This window comes from Bufo gargarizans, chromosome 5 (genome assembly GCF_014858855.1).
Source record: "Bufo gargarizans isolate SCDJY-AF-19 chromosome 5, ASM1485885v1, whole genome shotgun sequence".
NCBI lineage: Eukaryota > Metazoa > Chordata > Amphibia > Anura > Bufonidae > Bufo > Bufo gargarizans.
Window position 1 is genome coordinate 314910198 of NC_058084.1, and position 24214 is coordinate 314934411.

The 24214-nt window shown below is 45.0% G+C and overlaps 1 protein-coding gene across 1 annotated transcript in view; it reads right to left on the reverse strand.

Annotated features, from left to right (window-relative positions):
* Positions 1-8627, reverse strand: part of LOC122938953 (enoyl-CoA delta isomerase 2-like) — a 51283-nt gene extending 42656 nt beyond the window's left edge. Inside the window, exons 1-2 of the mRNA XM_044294840.1 lie at positions 8520-8627; positions 537-622 (exon numbers count right to left, since the gene is read on the reverse strand). Coding sequence (XP_044150775.1) covers positions 537-584 — 48 coding nt within the window. The 5' untranslated portion in view covers positions 585-622; positions 8520-8627. The remainder of the gene's footprint in view (positions 1-536; positions 623-8519) is intronic.
* Positions 8628-24214: the final 15587 nt, after the last annotated feature.

Below are 24214 nucleotides of genomic sequence, written 5' to 3' on the forward strand. Positions count from 1 at the left end.
CACCTGGGACCACCCGCCGATCAGTTGTTTGAGAAGACACCTGTGAGCGCCGTAGCCTTTTCTGTGCTTACCAAGCATAGTGCCGTACATTGTGTAGCGGCTGTGCTTGGTATCGCAGCTCAGCCCCGATGCCTTCTCAAACAAATGATCGGTGGGGTCCCGGGTGTCGGACCCCCACCAATCAGATACTGATGACCTATCCTGAGGATAGGTCATCAGTATCAAAATCCCAGAAAACCCCTTTAAGGGGTTAACGTCTATAAATCCTTACTTATATATGCTAGTCCAATGTGACATTTACGATATAGACTGTGGGATATAAATGTTATGCAAGTTCATCATAGAACTAAATGTCTCTATGATCAACAACTAATAATATTTTTGACATCAACAAAGTCACATAAAAGGATAAAACAAGAAAAACAAACAAAAAAACAACAGTTTTAAACAGTTGGAGCTTAAAAATTAGTAGCATATCATCATGAAAACAATGCAACTAATTTGTATTTAGTTTGTTAGGGAAACTATTTTCTTACCTTTGAGACAAAGCCTGTGGATTTCGGAGGATGCTGAAATTCTGCCATCTTTGTGTGAACGTTTCTAATGCTTGATCTTTAGTGTCCTGAAAAATCAGATATTAACAAGTGTTGTAGATAGTAGCTTAGAGTTTACTGACCTTGATCACAGGACAAAGTTTACAGGGATTCTACATGTAATATTTAACTTTAATAACATATTCTCTGATAAACATTGTAACAATGAGACTTGGCTGGATGTAGCCCCTGAGCCAGCAATGCCCCAGCTGGTAAGGCTATGTGAACCCGTTCTCTGTATGCACCCAGATGGCTCCTGGCACATACACCAAATGGGGTACATTTTTTAACTGTGCTTTCCTATACACAGGGCCACCTAAAAGAAAAATGTATACCACACCATATATGTTTTTTAACACAGTGGCCAATGTGTCATGTTGGTTACTGTATCGCTATGCAATGGCATATCTAAGGCTACTTTCACACTAATGTTCGATCGGATCCGTTCTGAACGGATCCGATCATAATAATGCAGACGGAGGCTCCGTTCAGAACGGATCCGTCTGCATTATATTTGCAAAAAAAAGCTAAGTGTGAAATTAGCCTGAGCGGATCCGTCCAGACTTTTACATTGAAAGTCAATGGGGGACGGATCCGCTTGAAGATTGAGCCATATTGTGGCATCTTCAAACGGATCCGTCCCCATTGACTTACATTGTAAGTCTGGACGGATCCGCACGCCTCCGCGCGGCCAGGCGGACACCCTAACGCTGCAAGCAGCGTTCAGGTGTCTGCCTGCTGAGCGGAGCAGAGGCTGAACGCCGCCAGACTGATGCAGTCTGAGCGGATCCGCATCCATTCAGACTGCATCAGGGCTGGACGGAAGCGTTCGGGTCCGCTCGTGAGCCCCTTCAAACGGAGCTCACGAGCGGACAGCCGAACGCTAGTGTGAAAGTAGCCTTAGAGACATATGTGGGGGATGACATCCCCATGCAACAGTTTGGACTGTTCTGTCACGTTATCTGTCATATACTTTGCTTATTATGAGGGATAAAACCAATAGAAAAAGTTTACACTGAAGTGTATAAAATGTGTATGGGCGCCAACATTTTGAGTGAAATATAGTATAGTTTTGGAAAGTATATTTTCCACTTACTTCACCAGGGAGGGGAGTAGGAGAAACTCAATACACTCGTACCCTCACCTCCCTCCAGTGGCGTAGCGTGGGTTTCCAGCACCTGGGGCAAGCCAAGTATTGTGCCCCTCACCCAACCTGTGGCCACGCCCCTTTTGGAGATAATGTAGTAGATATCACATGCAGTCCTATGTAACACCACAGATAACACGGTGATAACTCCCTGTGTACAGATAATGTAGTAGATGGGTGTGAGCCCCCAGAATTCAGAACACACAGAGTGTGACCTGAAGTCTGGGGCCAGGCTGCTACAGTGTGGGCCAAATTCTATATCCATCCTCCCATTACTAGAGAACATACAGGATAATGCAGTGCACATACCTCTTACATCCAGTGATGTCTCTTTTGATGTAGATGTTCTCTTTCCTCATCTTCTCCTTTTCAGACCAGACTACTACTTTTCAGACATTTCTCGTCTCTGCAGTTTGACAAAAAAATTATAATCTTAGTTTACTACTTTTCCATCATCCTCCCATCTTCTGGACAAATCATCCTACTATCCCCAATACTCTGCCTGCCGTGCTCCCCAATATTATACTGCAGAAACAGATACACCCCCTGATAGTAGTACTATGCAGATAGTGCCCTTTAATAATTAATGGCACACAGTGCCCTAAAATAACTGAGCCCAGCAAATAGTGCCCCCGACACTAATAGTGTAAACATAACATCCCCCAAAAATATTTGTGGTAAGCCGATACTGTGCCAAGGTGCCTCCACAGTAATAGTGCTCTCAAAAGTCCCACCAATAGGAATAATTCTCTGCTAGAGCACACATGGTAGTAAGTGCTCCTACAGTGCCCCCAACATGTCCCCACTGTGCCCCAGAAGTAATAATGCTCCCATAGTGCCCATACTAGTAATCATGTTCCCCCTAGACCCCCCAGTGACAGTGCAAAAAATACCCCATTTTAATGCCCCCAGTTGAGCTAATGTCCCAATAGTGCCCCCATAATGTGCCAATACATAATACACCCATAGTGCTCCTCTCCCCCTTTCCTCCTGGTGCCCCCATAATGTACCAGTATAAAATGCCCCATATATAGTGCCCCAATAGATGCCCTCAGGTTCCCCCATAATTTCAAAGTATAAAATACACCTTCTTAGTGCCGCCGTAGATGACCCCATAGTACTCCTCTCTCCCCTTCCCCATAGTATCCACCATTATGTGCCCCAGTATAAAATGCCCCTTTACAGAGCCTCCCATATAAAACACTCCTTCTTTGTGGCCTCAGTAGATGCCCCCAATAATGTGCTAGTAAGATGTGCCCCCATAGTGCCCCCCAATAATGTGCCAGTAAGATATGCCCCAGATAGATAGCCTCCCACTCATGTGCCAGTAACAAGTGCCCCCCAATAATGTGACAGTAGCCAGAGCCAGTATTGTACCATATAAAAAAATAAACACTTATACTTACCTCCACAGCAGTGATGTGTTGCAGGCCTCTTACGGCCTGTATCCCAAGCTGTATATGGCTCAGGCGGCGAGATCAGAGGAATGGGGAAGGGAGACGCCTCTCCCTCCCCCGCAGCACATCCATCTGTATCGCTGTCCTGAGGATGGCGATATAGATGACTATTGGGATGAGCGCTTCCACAATGGAAACGCTTACATCCCTGTGACCTGCCGCCGCCCCCCCACTTGTGAGCAGGGCCGCGCCGCCTGGGTCGATCGCCTAACGTTGCCTAATTGGCGTTGCGGCCCTGCTGGCACCCCTTCCACGCTACGCCACTTTCTCCCTCGCCGAGGTCGCGCTATGGATGTAATGGATTCCTGATCCCAGAATGGTAGACAGGGACTGAAAAAGGAGCTAGATATACAAGCATCAGAGGAAGGGGACATATATACTTCCCCGAAACACATCAACCTTAGTTTAATTGAAATAAAGCAACCTTTTGATGCCACATCCTTTGCAATCAGTGTCTACCATTCTGGGATAAGGAATCTATTACATCTATAAAGCGACCTCGGCGAGGGAGGCGAGGGTACGAGTGTATTGAGTTTATCTCCTACTCCCCTCCCTGGTGAAGTAGAAAATATACCTTCCAAGCTAGTATAGTATATATTTCACTCGAAATGATGTAGTTTCATCTTCTATATATACAATTACTAACCAACCAGCAACACACCACTAGCCCCTTATATTGGCACTTTCTTTGCCGCCCCTACACATTTTATGCACTTCGGTGTAAACTTTTTCTATTGGTTTTATCCCTCATAATATACACAGTTCACCCATCGTGGTTGAATTGATCACGTAGGGTGCAGCCTAAATGTCAGATTTCCTCCAACTCTTCCTACTACTCTGAGTATTCCCCTGGCGCTTTTCCTCACCCAAAACCTTCCCTGGCACATTTTTTTAACTCTACTTAACATATACTTTGCTTAGCACCATAGTAGATCTCCATGTAGAACCCGGAGTTAAAGAGTAACGAGACTTTTAATCAATTATTTTATTTTTAAAATGTCCCTAATGCCCTAAAATGTATTTTATTTATGGATTTTGTATTTTTACTCTAGATATTCCCCCCCCCCCCCCCCAAAGTGCAGATTTCCTGTGCGTTTTAAATTCACTCTCCTGGCACATTGCTGACTTCTCTGCGGTGTACGGAGTAAAGGGTCTACACTTTATGAATGGGGCCGCAGCACATGGAGTACGGGCAGGGGGAGCAATGTGTGCCCCCCGGAGGTTTACTAAATGCTGGCATAGAACATGGGTACCCTGTAACCATGTACTATACCAGGATTAGCTTAGTGGAGCGGGCTCCTGCCTGTGCTAAAACCTGACATGCAGGGCTCTTAGCTTAGTGAAGCAGGAGCCCGCTCCGCTCAGCTAATCCTGGCATAGTATATGGTTACAGGGTACCCATGTGCTATGCCAGCATTTAGTAAACCTCCGGGGGGCACACATTGCTCCTCCTGCCCGTACTGCATGCGCTGTGGCCCCATTCATAAAGTGTAGAGTCTGTACTCCATACACCACTGAGAAGTCAGCGATGTAGAGAATAGTGAATTTAATGCTCGCAGGAAATCTGCTCTTTGGGGGGGGTGGGGAGGGTGGGAAATATCTCTATTAAAAATACTAAATCCATAAATAATATATTATTGGAACATAAAAATAAAAAAAACTTGATTAAAAGTTTAGTTACTCTTTAAAGAAGCAATGCAATGAAGCTTTTTACCATTGCACCTGCACGCGTTAAAGTCCTGTTACAGTACGTTCAGACGCAAGGTAGATTTGCTGCAGAAATGTATTTGCCTGTTCCATATATCTGAATAGGGTTTGTAAAATTCTATGCACATGCTGCAGACATAATCTATACAGATATAGGGAACAGATGTTCAGTTGCAGGAATTTTAACAGATCTTCCATGCATAAACATACCCTTAAAGTGACAGACTACACATGTGTTTGCTGATTAACAGAAGTTAGAGATTTTAGAAACTGGTACCATGCCTAAGACTCTGCAAGGCAGCGTACACTAGTCAGATAGGAACTGACTATTATAAATGACAATGATGCACTCAGTTCAGGTCAGGGGAGATGTGGTTGGTCCACAAGCTGCGTTTCCCAGACCAAGCACAGTCATGTGAATCAGACTCTACTCTCTTATTACCTCCACGTAAGCCATCTCCGATCCTGCCAAGTCCACTTCCTTTGCCCTTCTCTTGTCTGGTCCTCACAGAATTGGCTTCAAGATTTTTCCCGTGCACCCCTCACACGCTGGAAACTCCCTACCCCAACACATCAGACTCTCCCCCAACATCCAAACTCGCATCTCCTGGAAAGCCCAAGGCCACCTGCACACATTGAGGAATACGTACAATATTTCCACGCGGATTCCCGTGTGGAAAAACCACAGCATATTACAGTAGAAGCAAAGTGTATGAGATGACACTATCAGATGTACACTTTGCAGATTTTTTCCTGCCTTTCAATTTAAATAGGATGTCAATTATGTCTGAAGTTTTAGCTGAGGATTTTACCCTTTACAATTGAAGGGCGAGATCTGCGGCAAAACCATTTCAAATCCGCACCAAAAACCGCAATTAGGGTGCCGTTTTGACATGCATTCAGGAATGGATGCTGTTTTTATTGTATCTAGCTAAAATTAATAAAATCATTTCCACTATGCAGAAACACCAGGGTTTAATGAGGCTGTTAAACTGCATCCTGAATGCATGTCAGAACTGCAGCACCCGCCTCTTGCACACGACCGTATGTATTTTGCGGTCCGTATTTTGTGGAACGGAACAGCTGGCCCTTCATAGAACAGTACTATCCTTGTCCGTAATGCGGACAATAATAGGACATTTTTTTTGCGGAACGAAAATACGTACGGAAACTGAATGCACAAAGAGTAACTTTAGTTTTTTTTTTTTTTTGCAGACCTATTGAAATGAATGGTTCCGTATACGGCCTGCAAAAAAAACATAACGGACACGGAAAGAAAATACGTTTGTGTGCAAGAGGCCTTAGGCTTCGGATGCGTTCAGGGTGCATTCAGGGAAACTTGCATCATTTTGCAAGCAAGTTCAGTCAGTTCTGTCTGCAATTGCGTCCAGTTTACAAACAACATCTCTTAGAAACCATCAGTGAAAAATGCATTGCATCTGCACTCACTTCCAGATGCATTGCGTTTTTCGCTGAAGCCCCATTCACTTCTATGGGGCTAGGGCTACGTAAAAAAACCTGCAGAATATAGAACATGCTGCAATTCTCACGCAATGCAGAACTGATGTGTGAAAAACAACTCTCATGTGCACAGACCCATTGAAAAGAATAGGTCAGGATTCAGTGCGGGTGCGATGCGTTCATGTCACGCATCGCACCCGTGCAGAAAACTTGTGTGAAAGAGACCTTAGGCATCTTATGTACGTTCACCTGCACTTGTGTGCAGGTGGCCTAAAACCTTTGATAACCCTGCCTCACCTATTGTCCCCTTCTCCCTTCTGTTGTAAATAGGGTCCGTTCTCTTTATACCAGTATGTCACACAGCTCATGCTTTATTATATTATGCATGTAAACCATTTTCATATGTTCAATGTCCTGGAATTAAACGTGCTTTAAAATAAATCATAATGTATTCTCTAAAAGACTGAGCAAACACAGGAGATGGCTGCAGGCAGCATAACCGACACTGTCACATCAGCCGCTTGGCTTTACAGCATAACATTTCTTATGTGAAATATGAAATTGTATGGGTAGGATAAGAATGGTTTAAAAAGGCTATGGTGACTTAGGCTACTTTCACACGGGCAGTTCCGTCGTCAGAACTGCCCGCCGGATCCGCCGCTGACTGAAAGCATTTGTGAGACGGATCCGGATGCGGATCTATCTCACAAATGCATTGCAAGGATGGATCCGTCTCTCCGCTTGTCATGCGGACCGACGGATCCGTCTTGTACATTTCTACCGATCTGCGCATGCGCATGCCGGAACAACGGATACGGCAAGTCTTCATTTTTTTTTCGCCGGAGAGAAAACCGTAGCATGCTGCAGTTTTCTCTTTTGCCTGATCAGTCAAAACGACTGAACTGAAGACATCCTGATGCATCCTGAACGGATTACTCTCCATTCAGAATGCATGGGGATAAAACTGATCAGTTCTTTTCCGGTATAGAGCCCCTGTGATGGAACTCTATGCCGTAAAAGAAAAACGCGAGTGTGAAAGTACCCTTAGGCTGCGTTCATACCTGCGCGTTCGGGATGGAGCGCTCTTTATGTGCGATTGTATGCGCGTTTACATTCGCGGCTCCGGAACAAGCAAACGCCCATTGTCGCGCGTTCCCGGAAGTCTATGTGCAGGAAACGCGCGACAAGACGCCCCAAAGAAGCTCCTGTACTTCTTGGGGCGTCGGGCGTTTTACAGCGCGATCGTACGCGCTGTAAAACGCTCAGATGAGAACCATTCCCATAGGGAATCATTGGTTCTTGCCTGTTGAGCGTTTTACAGCGCGTAGGAACGCGCTGTAAAACGCTCAGGTCTGAACCCAGCCTAAGTGTATTTGAGTTCACACTTCAGTTATTCGGTTAGTTATTTCCATCAGTTACGGTCCATTCAAACGACGCTATCCGTTTATGTGGACCACAAAACATGAATACCAGCGGCGTGCGTTCTGCATTTTGCAGAATGTCCTTTCCTATGATAGAAATGCCTATTCTTGTCTGCAAAAATGGTACAAGAATACAACATGGTCTATCTTTTTTTGCAGGAATGGGAGTGCAGATGCAGACAGCACACGGCCCGAAACTGCGGAACGGATGCGGACAGAAAAATACAGTGGTGTGAACAGGTCCTTACTGTGAGCCAAAACTAGTAGTGAAGCCTACTCACAGATGAAGTGTAATGGAAAGATCTGCACCTGTTCTGTGTTGGTCAAATAACTCACAATAACTGACCAAATAAAGTGTGAACTCTGCCTCAAATGGTCATTATTACATTACACACAAAACATTCAAATCTAGTGTGGGCCTTTAATTTTCATGGACATATATAATACGTGATGAAGGTTACCAAACAATCAACCTAGATCCTTGGTTTCTAAGCTATCTGATGGGAAGTGCAGCTCTTGCAGTGGCACAGAACTAGCTAGAATTCAGACCGGTTCTTGTGACCTTAGCTCTAAAAGAATCCCAGCCTGACTGAATAAACATCTCAGCTTTTCACATGATCGCAGAGAACACGCCTTTCACCCTGCAGTGTAGAGCTCAGCATAAAACCAGCAAATCCTTATACTGATCCACACTTTCCAGCAGAACTATGTAGTTTGCAGTAATGATTCTTACCTCTCAATGGCTTTGCTGGGAGCGCAGCACTAGTGATCTCTTTTGGACTGTGCGCCCTGTAGTTGTGCCTAATGGAGATGAGATGGGAGGGACTGCTTGAAATGTTTAAAGAGGCAGTGCTATATTTAGTTAAAGGAGAAGTGTATGAATTAAAATGTTATCTAAAATACAAAGGCAGGGACAACAATATATAATAAAGTTGCTGCCAAATGCCATATACCACCAACTGCTATGCAATAGAGAAAGAGGGAGTAAAAGGTATTGATATATTTATGTAATATGTTACATTTAAAACAAATTACGGTACATTAAAATATATAAGCAATTTCTGATAACTGTATAAAACATACAGAACAATAGCACAAATTAATAGTCTGACAAAAAGAAAAAAAGCACACCTACATGCTATACAGTCATCTAATGCTACTCAGCATAGTTTTTAAATAGTAAATAAGGCACTTTGTACACCTTTTGATCAAAATGCATAAGCCTACTCACCATGCCAAGGGTCCCTAATCTAAAATGGCACAGCAGCAACACAGCACCAACAGGTAGCGCAACAACACCCCTATTCTCAGGTTAGGCCTCCCATGGCACTGAGCTTCACCAACCCACAGGCTTAGTGCCACTGCAACAGCAGCCACCATGATGCACTGCCCTATGTGAACAGATCTTAAAAACTCAGAAGGATTTTGCAGCATAAATAACACAATAAGGCTGCGTTCACACGGGCGAGATTTCCGTGCGGGTGTAATTGCGCATTGTGCCCGCACGGAATCCGGCACCATTCATTTCCATGGGGCTGTGCACATGAGCGGTGATTTTCATGCATTACTTATGTGTTGAGTGAAAATCGCAGAATGCTCTATATTGTGCGCTTTACACGCAACACAGGCCCCATAGAAGTGAATAGGGGTTCTGTGAAAATCGCAAGCATCCGCAAGCAAGTGCGGATGCGGCGCGATTTTCACTCATGGTTGCTAGGAGATGATCAGGATGGGGACCCGATCATTATTATTTTCGCTTATAACATGGTTATAAGGGAAAATAATAGCATTCTTAATACAGAATGCTTAGTAAAATAGTGATGGAGGGGTTAAAAAAAATAAAATAATTTAACTCACCTCATCCACTTGTTTGCGCAGCCCGGCTTCTCTTCTGTCTTCTTCTTTGCTGTCCAGGAGGAAAAGTACCTGTGGTGACGTCACTGCGGTCATCACATGGTCTGTCACCAAATCTACAGAACACCTAACCCAAACCCGAACTTCTGTGAAGATGTCCTGGTTCGTGACTGGGTACCAAACATGCATTAAAATGCTTTGCACTCGCGGGGAAAAATCGTGCATGTTCCCGCAACGCACCCGCATCTTTTCCTGCCTGCCTTTACTTTCTGGGTCAGTATGATTACAATAATACCAAGTATACAGGTACAGATGTAGCAGGGTTAACCCTGGGGGTGTCTTCTTTCCAAAATGGGGTCACTTGTGGGGTAGTTATACTGCCCTGGCAATTTAGGGGCCCAAATGTGTGAGAAGTACTTTGCAATCAAAATGTTAAAAAAATGGCCTGCGAAATCCGAAAGGTGCACTTTGGAATATGTGCCCCTTTGCCCACCTTGGCTGCAAAAAAGTGTCACACATCTGGTATCGCCGTACTCAGGAAAAGTTGGGGAATGTGTTTTGGGGTGTCATTTTACATTTAACCATGCTGGGTGAGAAAAATATCTTGGTCAAATGCCAACTTTGTATAAAAAAATTGCAAAAGTTGTCTTTTGCCAAGATATTTCTCTCACCCAGCATGGGTATATGTAAAATGACACCCCAAAACACATTCCCCAACTTCTCCTGAGTACGGCGATACCAGATGTGTGACACTTTTTGCAGCCAAGGTGGGCAAAGGGGCCCACATTCCAAAGTTCACCTTTCGGATTTCGCAGGCCATTTTTTACACATTTTGATTGCAAAGTTCTTCTCACACATTTGGGCCCCTAAATTGCCAGGGCAGTATAACTACGCCACAAGTGACCCCATTTTGGAAAGAAGACACCCCAAGGTATTCCGTGAGGGGCATGGCGAGTTCCTAGAATTTTTAATTTTTTGTCGCAAGTTAGTGGAATATGAGACTTTGTAAGGAAAAAAATAAAAAAAAATACAAATCATCATTTTCCGCTAACTTGTGACAAAAAATAAAAAATTCTAGGAACTCGCCGTGCCCCTCACGGAATACCTTGGGGTGTCTTCTTTCCAAAATGGGGTCACTTGTGGCGTAGTTATACTGCCCTGGCAATTTAGGGGCCCAAATGTGTGAGAAGTACCTTGCAATCAAAATGTGTAAAAAATGGCCTGCGAAATCCGAAAGGTGCACTTTGGAATGTGTGCCCCTTTGCCCACCTTGGCTGCAAAAAAGTGTCACACATCTGGTATCGCCGTACTCAGGAGAAGTTGGGGAATGTATTTTGGGGTGTCATTTTACATATACTCATGCTGGGTGAGAGAAATATCTTGGCAAAAGACAACTTTTGCAATTTTTTTATACAAAGTTGGCATTTGACCAAGATATTTTTCTCACCCAGCATGGGTATATGTAAAATGACACCCCAAAACACATTCCCCAACTTCTCCTGAGTACGGCGATACCAGATGTGTGACACTTTTTTGCAGCCTAGATGCGCAAAGGTGCCCAAATTCCTTTTAGGAGGGCATTTTTAGACATTTGGATCCCAGACGACTTCTCACACTTTCGGGCCCCTAAAAAGCCAGGGCAGTATAAATACCCCACATGTGACCCCACTTTGGAAAGAAGACACCCCAAGGTATTCAATGAGGGGCCTGGCGAGTTCATAGAATTTTTTTTTTGCATAAGTTAGCGCAAATTGATTTTTCTTTTTGTTTTTTTCTCACAAAGTCTCACTTTCCGCTAACTTAGGACAAAAATTTCAATCTTTCATGGACTCAATATGCCCCTCACGGAATACCTTGGGGTGTCTTCTTTCCGAAATGGGGTCACATGTGGGGTATTTATACTGCCCTGGCTTTTTAGGGGCCCTAAAGCGTGAGAAGAAGTCTGGAATATAAATGTCTAAAAATGTTTACGCATTTGGATTCCGTGAGGGGTATGGTGAGTTCATGTGAGATTTTATTTTTTGACACAAGTTAGTGGAATATGAGACTTAGTAAGAAAAAACAAACAAAAAAATATATATATTTCCGCTAACTTGGGCCAAAAAAAATGTCTGAATGGAGCCTTACAGGGGGGGTGGTCAATGACAGGGGGGTGATCACCCATATAGACTCCCTGATCACCCCCCTGTCATTGATTACCCCCCTGGTAAGGCTCCATTCAGACGTCTGTATGATTTTTACGGATCCATGGATACATGGATCGGATCCACAAAACACATGCGGACGTCTGAATGGAGCCTTACAGGGGGGTGATCAATGACGGGGTGATCAGGGAGTGTATATGGGTGATCACCCCCCTGTAAGGCTCCATTCAGATGTCCGTATGATTTTTACGGATACATGGATCGGATCCGCAAAACACATGCGAACGTCTGAATGGAGCCTTACAGGGGGGTGATCAATGACAGGGGGTGATCAGGCAGTGTATATGGGTGATCACCCCAGTCATTGATCACCCCCCTGTAAGGCTCCATTCAGACGTCCGCATGTGTTTTGCGGATCCGATCCATGTATCCATGGATCCGTAAAAATCATACGGACGTCTAAATGGAGCCTTACAGGGGGGTGATCAATGACAGGGGGTGATCAGGGAGTGTATATGGGTGATCACCCCAGTCATTGATCACCCCCCTGTAAGGCTCCATTCAGACGTCCGCATGTGTTTTGCGGATCCGATCCATGTATCCGTAAAAATCATACGGAGGTCTGAATGGAGCCTTACAGGGGGTGATCAATGACAGGGGGTGATCAGGGAGTGTATATGGGTGATCACCCGCGTCATTGATCACCCCCCTGTAAGGCTCCATTCAGACGTCCGAATGATTTTTACCGATCCATGGATACATGGATCGAATCCGCAAAACACATGCGGACGTCTGAATGGAGCCTTACAGGGGGGTGATCAATGACAGGGGGGTGATCAATGACAGGGGGTGATCAGGGAGTGTATATGGGTGATCACCCCCCTGTAAGGCTCCATTCAGACGTCCGTATGTGTTTTGCGGATCCGATCCATATATCCGTAAAAATCATACGGACGTCTGAATGGAGCCTTACAGGGGGGTGATCAATGACAGGGGGGTGATCAGGAAGTCTATATGCGTGATCACCCCCTTGTCATTGATCACCCCCCTGTAAGGCTCCATTCAGACGTCTGTATGTGTTTTGCGGATCCGATCCATGTATCCATGGATCCGTAAAAATCATACGGACGTCTGAATGGAGCCTTACAGGGGGGTGATCAGGGAATCTATATGGGTGATCACCCGCCTGTCATTGATCACCCCCCTGTAAGGCTCCATTCAGACGTCCGTATGTGTTTTGCGGATCCGATCCATGTATCCGTGGATCCGTAAAAATCATACGGACGTCTGAACAGAGCCTGACAGGGGGGTGATCAATGACAGGGGGGTGATCAGGGAGTTTATATGGGGTGATCAGGGGTTCATAAGGGGTTAATAAGTGACGGGGGGGGGGGGGTGTAGTGTAGTGTGGTGTTTGGTGCGACTTTACTGAGCTGCCTGTGTCCTCTGGTGGTCGATCCTAACAAAAGGGACCACCAGAGGACCAGGTAGCAGGTATATTAGACACTTATCAAAACAGCGTCTAATATACCTGTTAGGGGTTAAAAAAAATCACATCTCTAGCCTGCCAGCGAGCGATCGCCGCTGGCAGGCTGGAGATCCACTCGCTTACCTTCTTTTCCTGTGAGCGCGCGCGCCTGTGTGCGCGCGTTCACAGGAAATCTCGGCCCTCGCGAGATGACGCGTATATGCGTCACTCTGCGCAGGGCTGCCGCCTCCGGACCGCACATCTGCGTTAGGCGGTCCGGAGGCGGTTAAAGAGCCCATCGAGTCCCTGCGCTGCTGTGGGTGAGAAGGCAGCCCGATGCCGTGCAGAGGCTGCCCAATGCCTTGTACGGCATCGGGACCTGCCTTCTACAGTGCGCAGAAGATCCAGCCTCAGGCTGGGTCTTCTAGGCAACCTGTTAGGCAGAGTTCACACGGGCGAGATTTCCGCGCGGGCGCAATGCGCACTGAATCTGGACCCATTCATTTCTTTGGGGCTGTGCACATGAGCTGTGATTTTCACGCATCACTTATGCGTTGCGTCAAAATCGCAGCATGCTCTATATTGTGCGTTTATCACGCAGGCCCCATAGAAGGCCCCCATCACCGGTGATGGACCATGTGATTGGAGCATGTAATCTGACGTCACCACAGGTCCTTTAGCCGGTAGTTCATCATTAAAGAAGTGACCGGGAACTACGCGATCAAGAGAAGAAGGCGAGTTAATTTTTTTTAACCCTCAATTGACCACCTACTAAGCATTTTGTATTCAGAATGCTATTATTTTCTGTTATAACCATGTTATAAGGGAAAATAATAACATCTACACAACACCGATCCCAAGCCTGAACTTCTGTGAAGAAGTTCGGGTCTGGGTACCACAGTCGGTTTTTTATCATGCGCGTGCAAAACACATTGCACCCGTGCAATAAAAACTGAACATCGGAACGCAATCTCAGTCAAAACTGACTGCAATTGCGTACCTAATCGCGCGGGTTTGTCGCAATACACCGGGACGCATCCGGAACTAATCCGGACACGCCCGTGTGAACTCAGCCTTAGGCCTCATGCACACGACAGTATTTTTTCACGGTCCGCAAAAACGGGGTCCGTAATCCGTGACCTTTTTTCGTCCGTGGGTCTTCCTTGATTTTTGGAGGATCCACGGGCATGAAAAAAAAGTCGTTTTGGTGTCCGCCTGGCCGTGCGGAGCCAAACGGATCCGTCCTGAATTACAATGCAAGTCAATGGGGACGGATCCGTTTGACGTTGACACAATATGGTGCCATTTCAAACGGATCCGTCCCCATTGACTTTCAATGTAAAGTCTGGAGTCCCTTTTATACCATCGGATCGGAGTTTTCTCCAATCCGATGGTATATTTTAACTTGAAGCGTCCCCATCACCATGGGAACGCCTCTATGTTAGAATATACTGTTGGATATGAGTTAGATCGTGAAAACTCATTTCCGACAGTATATTCTAACACAGAGGCATTCCCATGGTGATGGGGACGCTTCTAGTTAGAATATACTACAAACTGTGTACATGACTGCCCCCTGCTGCCTGGCAGCACCCGATCTCTTACAGGGGGCCGTGATCAGCAAAATTAACCCCTCAGGTGCCGCACCTGAAGGGATTAATTGTACTATCATATCCCCCTGTAAGAGATCAGGGCTGCCAGGCAGCAGGGGGCAGACCCCCCCCCCTCCCCAGTTTGAATATCATTGGTGACCAGTGCTGCCCCCCCCTCTATTGTAATAATTCATTGGTGGCACAGTGTGCCATCCCTCCCTCTATGGTAATAATAGGTTGGTGGCACAGTGTGCGGGCCCCCACCCCCCCTCTATTGTAATATTTCTTTGGTGGCACAGTGTGCACCCCCATCGCCCCCCCCCCCTTCCTCCCTCTATTGTAATAATTCGTTGGTGGCACAGTGTGCGCCCCCATCGGCCCCCCTCCTATGCTATAGAGGGAGGGGGGGCCGATGGGGGGTGCACACTGTGCCACCAACAAATTATTACAATAGAGGGAGGAAGGGGGGGCGGGCGCACATTGTGCCACCAACGAATTATTACAATAGAGGGAGGAAGGGGGGACGGGCGCACACTGTGCCACCAACAAATTATTACAATAGAGGGAGGGAGGGAGGGAGGGGGGGGGCCGCACTGGCCACCAATGATATTCAAACTGGGGAGGGGGGGGGGTCTGCCCCCTGATCTCTTACAGGGGGATATGATAGTACAATTAACCCCTTCAGGTGCCGCACCTGAAGGGGTTAATTGTGCTGATCACGGCCCCCTGTAAGAGATCGGGTGCTGCCAGGCAGCAGGGGGCAGTCTTGTACACAGTTTGTAGTGTATTCTAACTAGAAGCGTCCCCATCACCATGGGAACGCTTCTGTGTTAGAATATACTGTCGGATATGAGTTTTCACCAAGTAAAAACTTAGATCTGAAAAAGCTTTTATGCAGACGGATCTTTGGATCCGTCTGTATGAAAGTAACCTACGGCCACGGATCACGGACACGGATGCCAATCTTGTGTGCATCCGTGTTCTTTCACGGACCCATTGACTTGAATGGGTCCGTGAACCGTTGTCCGTCAAAAAAATAGGACAGGTCATATTTTTTTGACGGACAGGATACACGGATCACGGTCTCGGCTGCAAAACGGTGCATTTTCCGATTTTTCCACGGACCCATTGATAAACACTGTAAAATAAATAATATAAAAACTGTTTTTGTCTCCTTACATCACAAAAAGTGCAACACATAGTGATCAAAAAGGCATATGCCCCCCAAAATGGTACCAATAAAACAGTCACCACATTCCGCAAAAAAAGAGCCCCTATATAAGACAATTGCCCAAAAAATAAAAAATAAATATACCGTAGTTCTCAGAACATGGAGACACTAAAACATTATTATTTTTTGTTTCAAAAATGCAATTACTGTGTTAAAGTGAAATAAATAAAAAAAGTATACATATTAGGTATCACCGCGTCCGTAACAATCAGCTCTATAAAGATTTCACATGACTTAACCCCTCAGGTGAACACAGTAAAAAAATAAAAAAAGTGCCAAAAAAAGCCATTTTTGTCACCTTACATCACAAAATATGCAACACCAAGCGATCAAAAAGCCGTATGCCCCCCATGGGGTTCCAATCCGTGCTTCCATTCTGCACGACAACGCACCGCATCTCCGGATTTGCAGACCCATTCAAGTGATTCGCTCATCCCCCCTGATGGCATCCCCACCTAACAACGGGAGCACAGTGGAAGCACAAGGCAGAGGAGGAAGTTGGCAACGCAGCTGGGCCACTGGCACCACCTCAGAAGGGTGGGTTAATATGGCCAAAACGTGGAAAACCTTTGTCAGCACACCACAACATCCAGCACCACCATCTGATACAGGCCATCTTAGCAGGAGGTAGTGTTTCGGCAACATGTGGACATGTCTGCATGTACTGACTGATAGGTGTGCCCCATTTAAAGGGAACCTGTCACCTGGATTTTGTGTATAGAGCTGAGGACATGGGCTGCTAGATCGCCGCTAGCACTTCCGCAATACCCAGTACCCATAGCTCTCTGTGCTTTTATTGTGTCAAAAAAACGATTTTATATATATATGTAAATAAGGCAAGAAGCCCAAGGAGCTGTTACTAAGGTTTCCGGTGCAGCCCATGTCCTCAGCTCTATACCCAAAATCCATGCGACAGGTTCCCTTTAACTCAGGCATGTCCAAACTGCGGCCCTCCAGCTGTTGCAAAACTACAACTCCCAGCATGCCTGGGTAGCTTACAGATATTAGGGCATGCTGGGAGTTGTAGTTTTGCAACAGCTGGAGGGCCGCAGTTTGGACATGCCTGCTTTAACTTCTGCGTCTCCAAATTGGACACATGGCCTGACCTTGCTCTTTATGTCTTGGAGGTGCATCCACCTGTCCACAGGCAATGTGCACAAACTCATGTTCATTAAAATGAACCAGGCATGTATCCCACAGGACTTGTCCGTACCTTGGGCAGTGTAGAGAAGTATACTGGCCGCACTCTGCAATTGTTATACTCCAGCGCAATTTGTGCGTTCTGTTTGCCATTTCCCAATGTTTTGGGTCCTCCCCAAAAATAAAATAAAGAAAAAATAATCACACAGTGTTGGCTACCTGCTCCACCTACACGTCCACTGCCTTTTCAACCTCCTACTCCATTTGGACCTCCCCCTCCAGGTTCAAGAATATGATTTTTTTTTCTATTCAATGTTATTTTAAGTCATTTTCCTATCCACATATGATTGTAGGGCAATTGTCCTGCTCTTACCCCCATTTTGCTTTCTTTTTGCAGTCCTCTAGCCCTTACTAAGACTATTTTGCAGCACCAAAGTTCAGGTCCCCACTGACTTCTATGGGGTTCACGGTCAAACACGGTCTGGGGGTGATATAATTCAGCTCGCAGCAAATGCTGGGCGTTTGTGGGAAGCTTTGCTGCGAGCTGAATTATATCACCCCCAGACCGTGTTCACACCATAGTTAGAGCAGCGGTTAGGACCCCTTGCCATGCTGAGAGCCGTGACGTGGTGCATGATGGGCTCCGATATATCCATCACTGGTATATATTGGCGAAAGTCTCAGCTTTTAATATCTTCATTTGTGTCTTGCCAGCATAGTCAGTGTTATATCTGTTTGGTGCATTCTTTCTCTGTGTTTCATATGATTGCTACATTCTGTGTAGTTTGCTCTTGTGGTGCATGTGGACCGCGCCGACGTCCTCCATTGTATGCATATTTTGCTGGGGTTAGTCGATTATTGCGGTCCACATGCGGTCGGGTTGCTCCCCCTAATTGAGGACACGCCACTGTGTCAGGGGTTGAGCAGCTCCTCCAAAATTGCCACTATAATTTTTTTGTTTAAAAGTTCAGTTCGGGTTACCGAACTTGACCCCGAACCCCATAGAAGTCAGTGGGGACCTGAACTTTGGTGCTGCAAAATAGTCTTAGTAAGGGCTAGAGGACTGCAAAAAGAAAGCAAAATGGGGGTAAGAGCAGGACCCTAAAGGCATTGTGTCATGGAATTGCGTTATGGTCCATGGTAACGGATTCCATAACGCAATTCAGCATATACACGAACCAAAACTTGAAGTTCGCTAATCCCTATTCACTTCTGATCTTGTTGGATAACAAAGTCTGTGGTGCAAAGTCAATTGTCCATTTCTTGATGTTCTGTGCACCTGCATGGCCCTTTTTTTGGTTATTACAAAGTTCAGTCTATTACCCCTCCTTATTGTCTCTGTATTGATGTGAAGGAGTTTTGGAGGTGTAATGACAGTGCAGGTCTAGGAGCTTCCTCAGTGGGTGTTAGACAGTCCATTACCTTGTCTGTGGGAGAAGCTTTGACACTAGGACCTCCTCCCTTCACTGGTTATCAGATCGTTGCATCAGCCCTGTTGGCTGGTAAGGAAGTCTTGGGCAGACGATTGCCTTTGAGTTCCACCCCTGTACAGCCGTAGTACAAGCAGCAAGGCCTTGTTCAGCATGGCAGACCAAGGGTTGACGTTTTTTCGGGTGTCTTACCACACCTGGTGTCATTGACTTGGGAAGCTCCTGGACACTGCCAGTCCCAGCTCTGTTTAACAGCTAACACAACCTGCACTTAGGAAAGTTTTACAATATAATAGAGATCCTTGTCTTCATCCTTGAACACACTAAATAATAGTAATTCAGGGGTATCTTTTGCAATGTGGTTTACTAATATGTTGTATTGTGTATTCTGCACTTATTACCCTTGACGTCCACCCTGTCCTCCTCCAACCCATTCCGGTCGGATGGTGCAATCCTCCCTCTTCTAGTCAGTCTACTCTCAACTGTTCATGAGGACAGAACACTGAACAGGTTACAGTCAACATATAAGACCAACATAGAAACAAACAAATCTGACAATACACACATGAACATCCCATAGGAAATGTTTAATTGAACTCAATAAAAAATAAATAAATGTAGAGCTCAAACAAAACTTTTGGCACCAATAAAAAATAAAATAAAAATTAAATTCCCAATGTGCATTATAAAAAAACAAAAACAAACAATGTACTCCACTTTCTTGTTTCATACACCTTCACCTTGTTCTTTACAACTTCACACATATTCAACACAACTACAACTTAAACCACACCCATTAAAAAAAAGAAAAAAGAAGATCCTTCTTAGCAAAGCAATTAGAGTCCAAAATCCCTTATCTAAGGAATGTATATGACTTGGCAAACTATATGTCTCTTAACAAGTCTTTTCTGTTAAGGATGGGATCAGCCCACACACATACGTCAGCCCCCCATTCCTGACTCTTACCTCTAAAGAATTCTATCCAACTTTCCTGAAACACTTGAGAGAAAACAGAGCTATACAGATTAGACTACTTTCACACTCACCTTTTGGGCGGATCAGTCATGGATCTGCACAAATGTATCCGTTACAATAATACAACTGCATGCATCCGTCATGAATGGATCCGTTTGTATTATCTGTAACATAGCCAAGATGGATCCGTCATGAACTCCATTCGAAGTTAATGGGAGACGGATCCGTTTTCTATTGTGCCAGACTGTCAGAAAAAACTGATCCGTCCTGGCACACAATGTAAGTCAATGGGGACGGATAAGTTTTCTCTGACAGTCTGGCACAATAGAAAACGGACCCGTCTCCCATTAACTTTGAATGGAGTTCATGACGTTTGGCTCACTAGGGTATGATTTTTACGGGATGAGATGACGTTTGATTGGCACTATTTTGAGGTGCCTATGACTTTTTGATCGCTTGCTTTTACACTTTTTGTGATGTAAGGTGACAAAAATAGCTTTTTTTTTACACCGTTTTTATTTAATTTCTTTTTACGATATTCACCTGAGGGGTTAGATCATGTGATATTTTTATAGAGCAGGTTATTACGGACGCGGCGATACCTAGTATGTGCAGTGCATTTATTTATTTTTTAAAATCAGTGAAAAATGTATTTTTTTTTTTTTTTTACAATTTTTGACCGAGACCCACAGTGGGTCTGATGTCTGTATAATACAGTACACTATATAGTATACTGTACTGTATTTTCACTTTACACTTAGTCTGATCAGACTTCTGCCTTTAGCAGAAGTCTGATCAGCACCAGGGAAAGCCAGAAGCCTGTGAAGGCGCCCTGTTGCCATGGTAACCATCACCCGCTGCCACAATAGAGCAGCGGGTGATGGAGGGGGCCCCCTTCCTCTGTGATCCCGTCAAGAATCGGGGGCTGAAAAGGCATAGCAGCCCCCGATGGGAGAGAGCCCCCTCCCTGTAAACCCCTTCCATACAGCGGTCCCCTCAGCATTGTCCCAGGGTGCCTTCTGATTGATTTCACCCAGTTCCGATCACGGCAGTCATCGGAAATACACATGACGTACCGGTACTTCATGTGTCCTTAAGTACTGGGACATCATGACATACCGGTACATCATGTGTCCCCAATAGGCTAAACAAAGACTTAAATAGTTAATTTCTGAACATTAGACACAAGTAGACACTTGGGCGCTTTCTCTCTTGCTGGTGCCATGAATTAACATCTTGACACTGCTTTGTTTCCCAACTCATCAGAAACCCCATCAACAACACAGGAGCTCTGATGTCCACAATGTGCAAGCTTACAGATTTTCATTAAAATCTGCTCAGTTCTACAACTTTCAAAAGAGAGTGGTTAGATTCTACCTAGCCTACTACAGCCCCACTCATAGCTTGTAGCATATTTGCACAACACATGCAACCCTAATAATCCGCCTGCAGATTATTAATTACCGTGAATGCTCCGGTTGCTAATCGGGGTGGTGGTTCCAAACTACCCTCTATAGAACACCCTATCAACGATAAGCATATTCATTTGCTGAAATCCCACCTTTCTGACACCAAGTGTAACGTAACATGAATTAAAATATTTTAGAATGAATAAGCTTATGCAGGCTAAGTGAATAAATATATTTACTAAGTAATTAAATATACAACTCAAACAAATCACATACGGAACAATAAAAAGTAAATAAAAATCACTAGCCTAAATATGCAATATGGGGTCAGACTCAGTCATGCTATAACACATGGCTGTCTACAACGTTAGAACACATGACCAACACCCCAGGGTGTACAAGAGATAGGGCAAATCAATACTTGCATCCTACCTAGGATGAAGTCCAAGCTAGAGTCTCCAGGATGACTGTGCATCACAGATTTTAAACTTTTAGACCCTCCTCCAGTGTGCAGCATGCATGTCTCGGAGATCTCTCAGGAATGTGGTCTTATCAGCACAATGGGGGATGGGTACTAGATTACAAGGCACATCATTACACAGAATGGTTATAATAAAAAAGGAACATAATTAAAAGGGACATAACCAATCAGTACTTAAAGACCCTTAAAATACAGTGGAGTCCATAATTTGCGAGTTTTTAAGCTTCTCAGCACTTTTCAAAAGTGCAGAGAAAAGGGGTGGGGCAGAGCTTCGAACTGCCTGCCGGATGTTATAACTTTTGCCAGAAAGTTGTGGATGTAATAGCTGAAGTCTACGCCAACATGCAGCTAGCGTAGACTTCTGTTTCTGGAGCAGGGTAGGGATGATTTTTCATGGACATATTTTCACTGTCATGTGACTGTAGCCTAGGGGCATACATAGGGATGTATTTAAAGTTGATTGATGTCAATACAATTTAGATAGCTGGTGGTCAAAAGCTCCTTGCATGGTCAGCTATCCTTTCAAACTCCCCCATACACATACTGTCATGGTAGGGAGTGGGGGAAACTCCCCCGTACGATAATAGGTATGCAGGGAAGCAGCTAGGACAGGAAGCCGGGATCAGGTCACTTCCTAAAGCGTCCCTAATCCTCTCCCTAACTCCTAACCGTATGAGTGGACCTGGATGGTAGGACGGCTCATACCCAGGATACCTAGGATCCTGAGTCGCCCTGATAATCCCTCACATAGGAGCAGGGGAGAGACTACCTGTTCTTCTAAGACACGGAAGAGCAGGAGTCTCTGCAGGCCTAACAGCAAGGAAAGGAAGCCAAGTGGAACGGCAGGTAAGTATCTAGTGGCGGGGATAACTACTGAACCAAGAACCCAGGAAGGCATGGTAACTTACCTGCCGCAGATGCTGGACGGCACAGCAGGAGACCACACCAAGGTAAACTGGAACCCATACAAACGTACTGCAATCCAAACACCAAACGGATGCAGTACATACTGACACACAGGAACCAGCAACCGCTCACAGACTTGACTTCTGGTTCACCAATCCGGGAAACCATGGAGCCCCCTTCCGGAGGCACAACAAACAGGGTACGACTTGCATACATGCTGGACATAAAACACCAACTGACCAGACATGTAACAACAACAAGACGAGACACCACACCCTGAACATAAACCCACCCCAAACAGGTAAGATAGGAGAACAAGGAGGATAGAAAGGGAAGACATCGCTGGAGACAACGATGTCCCACTAGGTGGCCCTCACACTGGAGGATAGAACAACCAGACAAGGAGCATAACCTCAGCACACACTAAGGCTGGAGTACAACCGACTCCTGGCCTTAAGCCACAGGTACAAGAAGCACATAGTGACCACACCCAGCAAGGTAGTTAACCCCTTCAACACCAGACAGAGGAAGAACCAGGAGAAGGGGAGAAAAGCACACACATTCGGACAACCACGTGTTGCCCCTTGCAACTGGCATGTACGGCAAACGTGCCACAGCGCACAACAACGAGGCCGTGACACATACATGCTTAACTGAAACCACACTGCAGAACATCTACAAAACACCATTTCCTATGATGCTCACTGTAGTTAGGGTCACCTAATTTATTAAGAGGTGTATACCTCTTAATAAATTAGCTGCCTCTTTCGGTAGTCCATGCAACGAAATGCTATGTGCTGCGTTTTCTTGTGGAAAAATAATTGATTGCTAGAACTATGCAAAATTGTGTCAGCATAACTGAAAGGCCAGTCCAGGGGTGCCCGGGTTCAGTATACCCAATTGTCCAGCTATATTAATTTCCTAATAATAAAATATATTATGTCTTTCAAATCCTTTTGTGCCCCAATTCAACTGCTTTTATATGGCTACATGGTTCGGGTGTGGGGAAAGCAGATTACCCCTATTGATACATTTTTTTAATCAGATAAGTTTTTATTATTAGTTTTGCAAAAATAAACATTATCATATTACAAACTTTTTTTTCTCACGTATATTCTTCCAATACAGTGCAAAAACAATCATTGTACAAAGTAGAATAGCGAATATACAAGAACATTGAAATATATAACCCCACTAACCCCCCCCACCCACTGTGAGACCTTAATGTGAGTAAATAAGCACGACCATACGTTTAAGACCCAATCGTTACAATAGCAAACCAGTGCATCACTAACATACTATAAAGTGAAGCTATTGATACGTTTTTCAGGTAAGAGATTTACCATATTCTTTCATCCTGGTTCTGGGGGGCTTACACTCTTACTCATAGTTATGATATGTTATGTCATTGTCCGAGGATGTCTGTAGTTCTCCATCGTAAGTGCACAGTCACATGGTCAGGTTTCCTGATGCAACTCCACAGTTCCATCTCCTCCCAAAAGAAAGGTCACTTCTGCTTTAGTCAAACAGCGTTTTTAAAATAACATTAGAAATTACCCAACCATGAATAAGAAGGTGAAGGAACTGATGGGGCAGGATACTGATCAAAAGCATTCTCTTAGAGGCTTGGCACTTACTAACAATCTGATCACCTCACCAGTTTTAGGCACAGTCTTCTCTCAGTCATTTACTATTCCTGAACCCCTCTGCGGTTTTAAAAACCCATGTCCTGTTTTCCTCATTCCGGTTAGTATAATAAGAGTGTATGTACTATATATAGTCCAAAACCTCTTGTACT